Here is a 9,887-nt window from a genome sequence, read left to right as displayed (position 1 = left end):
GAACATAAAATGGAAGCTGAGGTCCTTTACCTACACAAACCTGATTAGGTGTCATGTCCAAACTCTCACTAACCCCATGTAGCTGTGACACCACCCAAAGTTAGTGATACCATTATAGCCTAGCAATCGGCAACAGTTCGGTTTGAACCGAACCGAACCGAACCGTGAAACTGTAATTTTGAACGGCTTAAACCCAATTTGGTTTCTCTGTTACCCATATGCTCTGTTTATTCACCTCTGTATTATTCTTGTGTATAACAGGACAAATATATCACTGCTTTGCTTTGTGGGCATTTGCTAGACCAAAAGAAATGCCTATCTGTTGATGCACAATCAAATACTGCCTGTATATTAGCCTTCTGGACATGTCACTGTAATGCTTGAAAATGTGGTGGTCAATGAATTCGTTTGTAGCCTTCAGAAATGCAGACAACGCAAAGATGTGGAGTGTGTTAGAAATGCATACGTCCAGATATGCAAGAAAGGCTTGGAATCTCACACTAATGTTGCAAACTATCTTATCTCTAGTTTTGTTGAATGTAAAAGCATGCTTGATGCATGTTACATTTTCGAACGATTCCAGGGTTGTCGGAACGAAAGATCATGGACGAGTCTCATGCAAGAATGTATAGAATGTGGTAATCCAACACATTCGTTGATGCTTTTCCATAAGAATATGCAAGAAAATTGGTGTATAAGACCCTCTAAATACACGTTTGTGGCTTTGCTAAAAGCTTGTTCTAAGCTTAAATGCATCACAGAAGGTCAAACACTGCATATGGAAATCATTCTAGGAGGCATTGAAATGGACCCTTTCGTGGGTAATACGATGATTGACATGTATGTGAAATGTAGTATGATCCAAGAAGCACACCACGTGTTCCATAAGCTTTCTTCTCGAAATGTGATCTCATGGAATGTTCTTGTGACTGGTTTTATCGAATATGGATGTGTGCTTGATGCTTTGAACAGCATCAAACAGATGGAAATAGAAGGTATGTCTCCAGATGCTATCACACTTTCTTGTGGCCTAAAAGCATGTACCTTATTAGGAGATTTAGACACTGGTCAACAAATACATGCACAAGTTGTTTGCAAAGGAGTTGAAAGTAGTACTCAATCTCTAGAGGTCAATCTAGTAGAGATGTATGTAAAATGTGGTTCATTTCTAGAAGCAAAAACGTTATTTGAACATGCTTTGCATCGAAACTTAATAGTGTGGACAGTCCTGATCTCAGGATATGTAGAGAGTGGGCTTAGTGAGGAGGCATTGAAATACATGGAAAAGATCCATGAATGTGGAGTCTCCCCTGATGAGGCTGCATTTGTATGCATTTTGAAGGCTTGTAGTAACTTAGGATCTATAGAAGAAGGCCAATGTATGCATGCTAAAATTGTAGCTATAGGCATGGAGAAAAGTATTGTTCTTTGCAACACCTTATTGGATCTATATACAAAGTGTGGCCTCCTTGTAGATGCGAGGTGTGTTTTCGAAGCTATGCAAATACGAACTGTTGTTACGTGGAATGTTCTTATCAATGGAAATGCCGAACATGGGCATGATAAAGATGCTTTAGAATTTTTTTATAGAATGTCACATTTTGGTGTGTTCCCAGATTTTACCACATTTAATTGCAGTCTGAAGGCTTGCGGAAATTCAGGTATGATCAATGAGGGAAGAAGAATACACATTAAGGTATTGAAAGAGGGTCTAGAGGTAGATCAAGTACTTGGCAATGTGCTAGTTGATATGTATGCCAAATGTGGTTCTCTTCTAGAAGCAAGAAAGGTCTTCAACAAGCTTCCAATGCAAAATTTAGTGTCTTGGAATACAATCATATCAAGTTATATTGAACATGAGCATCATGTTGAGGCTTTAAATTGTCTGGAAGAAATGCAATCTAAGGATATTCACTTAGATACAACTACGTCTATTTCTTTTCTTAAAATATGTGGAAGTTTAGAATCTGTTCAGAAAGGTCAAAAACTACACATTGAGATTGTTAAAAAAGGTTTAGAGAGGGAGACTTTTGTTGGTAATTGTTTGGTAGATATGTATGCAAAATGTGGCCATTTTCGAGAGGCACAAGAACTATTTAGATGCACACAAGTACATAATGTGGTAGTGTGGTCTACTCTACTTGCAGCATATGTTGATCATGGACATGCTGAGGAGGCATTGAAATGTGTGGACCAAATGCAAGCAGAGAGAGTATCAAAGAACATGGTTACATATATCTGCATTTTGAAGGCCTGTAGCATGATTGGAGCTATAGATATGGGCCGAGTGATGCATTCCGAGATTGTTAAAGTTGGCATCAACGATAATTTTCTTTGTGGTTTTGAAGATAAGGTATTCAACCGTACTAAAATGTTTGATCTTCCAATAGCTAGACTGGAAGCCTCCCATATGGCATTGGAAAATGCTCTTATTGACATGTATGGTAAGTGTGGAAGCCTAACAGATGCATATAATCTAGTCACTATGGTATGTTTTGTGGACATTGTCTCATGGAATGCAATAATTGCGGGATATGCTCGTCAAGGACAAAGTGAAAGTGTATTCTATCTCTTTGAGGAGATCATTGAGAAAGGTATACGACCAAACCATATAACCTTCCTTGGAGCTCTTTCTGCATGCAGTCATGCTGGACTGGTCGATGTTATTCAATGTTACTTCATGGCTATGGAAATCTCTCACGGATTCCCACCACTAATCTCTCACTTTAATTGCATGCTCGACGCATTTGCCCGAGCTGGCCAGTTCAATGAGGCAGTGTTAATGATACAAAAGATGCCACACCAACCGAATCTTGCCAGCTGGTGCAGTATATTAGGTGCATGTTGTAAGTGGGGAAATGTGGAGCTCGGAAGGCATGCCTTTGAATGTGCTTCAAAGCTCACTAAAAGCAATGCTTCCCTATTCATTGTGATGGCCAATATTTATACTGATGCTCACATGTGGGAACAATTGCATATCATTGAGACGGCATTACAATCTTCAATGGTGTTAGAGCATGGCTGATTGATGGAAATGGGAGCATGTTTACATGTATCTCTGTCATTGACCCAGATGGTTTTTTATGTTGTCAAAGCTCATTCTCCTATGTAAGAACATTGATTCTAACATGAAACGTTGTGATTGACATTGATGAAGCGATCAATTTATGGAGCTATCAACTCAGGCTACAATATGAAATGCCCATGTGCTTCTTTGATCAATTTGACACATTCAAGTGAATATATCTGAGGGTCATGATTCAACAAGATTGGCATATTGCTAACCTCAGTTATCAAAGTTGATGTTGCTGCGCCACCAAAAGCTGTGATAGAGGAAAACAAGGTTGGCATGATACAAAGTCAGATCATGAAATTTATACTACCATGATATGTGACTAAGAAACTGAAAGAAGATGGCCCAATCCGAGGTAGAATTGGCAGGTGTTTTTTACTTAATAGGTGGCTGATTGTCATTTGCAACAATGGATTGAGAGCCGGTAAAAGTTCAACCCTCGATCTGTGGCTTACAAGGGTCCGAAAGACTAGTCCATGACATAAGTTTGTTGGTAGTTAATGAAACGTTGATAATGTAAATGTAATCCTTGGTGGAGAGAGTAAATATCGAGAAGCGAGAATACAATTCAAGCAAATCTTAACAAGAGATGCCTAAACTCATAGTTAGAGAAGCAACATGTTCAAATGATCTTGGAGATAACTAAGTTGAGAACGTTAAGGATTAAATTGGTCATACAAGCTTAATTTTATTTCGCTATGCGTTTGGTTTCAGCTCAAACCAAACCAAACAGTTAAACCATGGTTTAACGGCTTATCGGTTCCAATATAATTAAATGGTTTGGTTTGGTTCAATTATTATTGAATGGCTTGGTTTTAGTTCGGTTTAATTCTAAAACTCGGGTTTATAAGTTTATAGGTTTAAGTGGTTCGGTTCAATGGTTTATTGGTTTTTGTATAGCTTTTTCCTTGTTTTCTTAATGGTTTAATTAATGTTTTTTGTTTACTAATTTAATCAATTTAACTTAAATGCTTATTTAATTTAATGTTTTTTATTTATTTAATCTTTTTATTAGTTTGACTTAAATGGTTAGGCTTAAGTTTTTTTATTGAATGGTTCTGTTTGGTTTCAAGCTTTCCCTAAACGGTTTTGTTTAAATGGTTTTGTTTACCTTTTCCTAAATGTTTTGGTTTAAGTCACTTGAAAGCACATAAACTGTTTGGTTTGGTTTTTGTTTCCTATAAATGGTTTGGTTTGGTTTCAAGGTAAAGAACATAAACAGAACCGGAGCCATAGTTAATTTTATTAATCATGATGGGCTTACCCTAGTAGTAATCCAAGTTTTTAATGACCCATGTCCCCACAAATCTCATTGCACTACTTTACTAGATGCCACCACAAAATGTACCATTTGAACACATGACATTTTGGTCTATGTTGGCAATTACCAACTAAGTGACAATCTTATGGCGAAAAAGCTTTGTTGACTCAGTAGTTTTTACCTTTTCCTCTATATCTATCTTGGATGAAGAGTTTTTGTATTGCATATACATTGTGGAACATGGCTACGAAGGTTCGAAAAGCTGAACCACCTATGGATGAACTCATGCACCAAAGAGAGACAAAAGAGTTAACCACCTATCAGATTAGGCAAGGTTTCCTATCTATGAATGCAATCAATGGGTTTTGACACTCATTAACACATAAGAAAATGAATTTTATCTTTGCACATCTCTCTTTCGTTTTCTTGTAATTACATTACCCAAGTGGTAAGTTGTTAGACTATGAGGCTTAACTCTTGGGTAAGCCTCTTGGGTTTGAGAACCAATTTTTTCATCTCTATTACTCCATACATATCCTCTCTCTGTCTCTCTCTAAAAAAAAACATGATAATATTAATAAATGTGTGTTAAAAAACTACTTATAATGAGTGTCAATAAAGAAAATTATGTAATTCGGAGAGAGATACATAATAGGATAGAAATACTAAAGACAAACCCAAAAGCCCGCTTTATGTGGGTGAAAGTCCTCACTAGCAAGGATCAGGCGATATTTATCGTCATTTGTTACTTCCCCCTGAAAGGATCCCAATATAATATGGCTAGAGCGGAGAGTATAGTTGATGAAGGAATGCCACATGGGCCTTCTCCATACGAACCTTTATCAGATGACATAATTCGATATTCTTCTCAAGGGGAAGTCTTCCTTGTAGTAGATTTCAATGCGAGAACCCAATCCCGACAATGCACAATATTTCTGATGGATAGAAACCTAGAAATGGTGAATGTCGACCCCTTAGACTTAGACATAACACGTACATCAAAGGATCAAGGTGCGGACGCCACAAGCTTTGGCCATCATCTGCTTGAACTTGGAAGCCGACACCAGATGGTCATATATAATGGCTTAGCCAAGTGGTCAGGCTCGGAAGAGCTCACATGTTTCCCACATGTAGGAGGGGAAAGCACAATTGATTACCTAATAGGACGCCCTGAAGCTACCCACATGGTTAACTCCTTCTGGGTGGCCCCATGCCCCATTGGTGGAGACCATAGCTTCCTATACTTTAAGCTAAAATGCGACACCTCCCACGCCACCAACTCTAGTCAACCAAACCATCACACCATAATACATTTCACGCATGAGCTCGTTGACATCTATTCCTGACATGTTCAAGCCCATCTCTCCTCTTTTGATTTGTTAACTCTTAGGGCCGGACCATGGCCTAACACAGGGTGTCTACGGAAGACACTTCCCCAAAGTGTGTTACGGCAACTGGATCTGCCTCAACGCTTAGTCCTACTTAATTAAGTTACTTATTATGATCGTCTTTCATAACACACGCGTAAGATATAACAATTAAGACAGAACGACAATTAACACAGAGAGATAACAACGCTTAAGCTTTCATTAATTAACAGCTATTGATTACATTGTATCCGGGCCTTTAAATAGGTTTCCGGTCTGTATTACAAAACGGTGCCATCCGCACCTGTTCGGGATTGGTCCGGATCCGGAACGGCATACCGTTTCCGGTCCGTCCGTCCACACTCATAGCTTAATTACAACCACATTCCTACTACTTAAATAACTCTCCGTTTCCCACTCTGGATTCCTTTGCCGGCCGGTAACACATGGCACGCCCGTGGGACAGTACCTTGTACGTCGAATCCACAACCGACCCTTGCTATTCTTCGTCCAAAATGTCCAGAATGCTTTGTTCGAGAGGCTCCAATGGTTCATCTGGAAGTGATTGTTGTTGTTGTTGTTGTTGTTGCTCTGTTGATGTCTGCTGCGGCGGGTTCGTTGGTGGCTGTTGCGGCTGCTCCTCCGTTTGTTGCTCTGACACCGGCGTCTCCGTCATTGCTCCCTGCGTCGTAGTGGTCTCCGGTTGACTGGTTCCCGGCAGGCCCTCAGCCGGCGACGGTTCCTCATCACTAAGGTTAACCGTTGCCGCTTCCCATGCTTTTTCTTCCCGCACCTAGGACCGCTTGTAGCTTTCAAACTGGATTTGAGCGTCCAGCCTATCATTGTCTAGCTGAGCTACGAGCTGCCTGACCTGCGCCAGCTGTTCATCTGCCAGGACTTGGAAGTCGTCGGCCAGCTCGTCCCGTATGGTTGTGAAGTCCTCGGAAGTCAACGTATAACAATCACCTCCTTCCTTCCGCCGATTTGCCACATCCGCCCGAAGCAACTGGAGTTCCGCCGCGTTTTGTGCCCACTTTGTCCACCATTTTACGGAGCTTTCATCAATCAAGTGTTTTGTCTGATTCAGCCATGCCCGGAGGATGGACTGAATCCGGCTCGTTCCCAATTGCGATTTGGTTTCCGCTGCTTGCCGTTCCTCCTTCAGTTGTTTGATGATTTTGACGTTGTCCTCCGCCTGCGCCTTGTAATCCGTCAATTGCCTTTGATATGTGCTTTGTAATTTCTGCAATACTGTTGACGCTCTCTCTTTGTCTTCCTGTTGCTGCCTCTGGAGCTCCATCCGGACCTTCTCCGCCTTGTCCAAGCGTCTTGTATTTTCCGCCCGTTCGTCGGCGATCGCCATCGCGGCCCGATCAACTGCCTGTTGGAGCTCGGCCATCCGTTCTTTATGTTCCGTTTCCAGCCGTTTGTAGTCCCGGTGCAGGTGCTCAAAATCATCCGTTTTTTGCTTGAGCCGTGCGTTGATCTAACGACGGGCCCGGTCCTCGCGGTCCTTCTGTTGGCAGAGCTCTTCCTTTAGCCGTTCAATCTCTGTTTCCGCCGTTTTTCGCAACTTGTCCTTTTCCTGCAGCACTTTGTCTTTCTCCTCCTTTAGCCGGTCGTACGCTTGATGGCCTTTCCGGAGGCTCTCCTCTGCCCGGCGGAGGTTCTCAGCAGTCTTCTTTAATTCGGCTTCGGCCGCTATCTTCAATTCTTGTTCACGGCTCCTTAGCGCTTCTTGTGCGGCAAGTTCATCTCTCAATTCTGCAAGCTCCAGGGCTTGCGCCGCATCTCTCGTCGGAATGGTTTCCGTGGCCGGGGTCTTATTGCTATGTACAGGTCGTTCCGTTTCCTTATTCTGTAAACTTACCGGAGTCACCGGTGATTGGATATGTGTTGCCGTTCAGGCCATTTTGGCCATCTCTGTCGTGACTTGATCCAAGTCTTTTTCAAGGCACCAGATTCTGGACCGGGCCGTCTCTAGTTGTTCGGTTGTGACGAGCAACCGTTCGCTTTGCGCTCTTTCTTCCGCCTCAATATACCCCACTGCTCCAGCTATCTGCTCGCCTATCCATCGGAGGCACAGGCTACCGGTGCCTTGTTGTGCTTGCACGGAGGTTTGACAGATGGGCTCACTTGTAGAGGGGTGGTCCCGCCTGGTTGCGCCGAGTTGCAGTTCCGTTTCTGCCCGTGGACCACCCTATTGTCCTGGTTCCCCTTGCGCTTCTTCTTGGCTGACCGAGGGAGGCTGCATTGACCTTTCTGGTGTTGCCGGTGGTGCCGGGGCTTCTGTTTCCGGTGCCATGCACACCGATTCCGGTTCCTTCCTTGGCGTGGGAGTCTCACTAAGGGGAGCCGGTGTTCCCTCCGTCTGAGGGTCCGAACGTTTCCCGGCTGTCTCAACGGTCCTTGCCAACGACCGTCGTTGGAGGTGCTCCGTAGGCTCCTCCTCTATTTCCTCCTCCTAAGCTCCGGCATTGAGTTTTGCCGCCAAGGGGTCCGCTTCTCTATTCACCGATCGGCAGAGTGTGACCTTTACGGGCCATGCTGGTGGTTCCTCCTGCGCCTCCGTTGGGCGCTTTCGGCTGCCGCTTCCTGCTGCCGCCTGTTCTGCATCCCTCGCCTTTCCCTTAGAGGCCTTAGAGGCCAACAACTGTTGTCGTTTGGAAGCCGTCTTTGGGGTGCCATCCGCCACTCTTCCTCGCTTCTTGGGCTGGACGGGCTGGACGGGTGGCACAAGCAAGGTGAGCCACTGCGTTACGGCGTGCCATATCCTCCGTCCGTCTCGGCCTTCTTTGCCGTCTTTGCCTCTGACGATCTCGATGGCCGCACACAACCCGTTTGCGATCAATACCGGCCAATCCACCTTGATCCCTTCATAGGTGGCAATGATCATCCCTGCCCTGTTCTGCGGCATGACAGGGGGTCTAGGGTACACGTGGCCGTACTCGTGGAGCACACGGGCAATCTTGCGGAACAGCATGTCTCCGCCGTCTTGTGTCCGGTAGCCCTTGCTGGCTAGAGAATACTCACCAAAATACCTGATGAGTTGCTCCGGGGTTGGATTGTCGATCGTGAGTATGCCTCCCTCCAGAAGGCCTGTTAACGCTCGAATCGCCTCTGCCGTTATGACCTCTGTGTCGATTTCTTTGATCACTTTGTCGGCTTCTTTGTGTGGCGGTACTTCCATCATCATCAAGAAGCCCTCGAGCCCGTGTTGCTTTAGCCATGTCTTGGTGGCTTCCGACAGCGTTTGCGGGTCCATTTCTGTGTCGAGGTCGGATTGCGGTGGCGAGGTTGGATGGTGATGAGAGTGAGGTTGAGAGAGAGAGAGTTCAGAAGGCGGGGGTTCTCTGTGCACATGTTCTCGTCTGATGATCTTGCAGCGTCTTGGTGCTTCTGTGCTCCTGGGTTCGCGAAAGTAAAGGGTCTCTACGCGCAATGGTTTTTGTCTGTGCATTCTGGCGCCTTTTTCGAGTGTGTGCATGTCATGTACTCAAATAGCATTATGTCCTATGGTGGCGCTTTAAATGCCCACTACATACCTTTTCGCTCCTCGCTCTTTCATCCATTCATTCCTCGCTTTTGCATGATTGTTTTTTTTTTTTTTTTTTTTAAACAATAATTAATTTAGTTTGACGTCACTTGTCCGTTGGTCCTCTCGGACCCTTACCGGCCTCATTCTCCCCAGTTATCAGCTCGCCTTGTCTGCCGTCTTGGTGGTTGCCGTTTCCCTCACTGCTGTCGGTCCTTTGCTCAAATGGGTTCTTAGGCATCGGTCCTCTATATGGCTTCAACCGGAATCCGTTGACCCATTTGCCTAGCACTTCGCCGGCAAGTGTCCCTAACTGGTAGGACCCATTATACTCCCGTGTTAACCAATATGGTCCGGTCCATCTAAACTGTAGTTTACCCGGCATCTTGCCCATCCGGGTCTGAAATACTAACACCGGTTTGCCGATGGCGAACATTTTTTCGTTTCCTTTCCTGTGCCGGTCGACAAATGCTTTCCGTCGTCGTTGCTCCAATTCTAAATGCAGGATGCTAGCCAGTCGTTGTTCCTCGAGCTCACACAACGCTGTCAACCGTATTGCCTCCGACTCCTTCTCGTTCAGCCGTTCCCGTAGCTGGATCCGTAAGCTGGGTACTTGGAATTCTACCGGCATGACCGCCTCTAGTCCGAACG

General features: G+C 44.4%; 1 protein-coding gene across 1 annotated transcript; it reads left to right on the top strand.

Moving 5' to 3' along the window:
• The first annotated feature begins 226 nt into the window (after nucleotides 1-226).
• On the top strand, nucleotides 227-3,867 carry LOC147857289 (pentatricopeptide repeat-containing protein At5g27110-like). Its single transcript, XM_087328835.1, has one exon. The coding sequence runs from the start codon at nucleotides 377-379 to the stop codon at nucleotides 3,023-3,025; it is 2,649 nt and encodes an 882-aa protein (XP_087184961.1). The 5' UTR covers nucleotides 227-376; the 3' UTR covers nucleotides 3,026-3,867.
• The last annotated feature ends 6,020 nt before the right edge of the window (nucleotides 3,868-9,887 follow it).

The sequence above is a fragment of the Azolla caroliniana genome, unplaced genomic scaffold, assembly GCF_043228905.1.
Source record: "Azolla caroliniana isolate FFs.n. ecotype wild unplaced genomic scaffold, voAzoCaro1.0.p SCAF_12, whole genome shotgun sequence".
NCBI lineage: Eukaryota > Viridiplantae > Streptophyta > Polypodiopsida > Salviniales > Salviniaceae > Azolla > Azolla caroliniana.
This window is presented reverse-complemented; position numbering and strand designations above follow the sequence as displayed.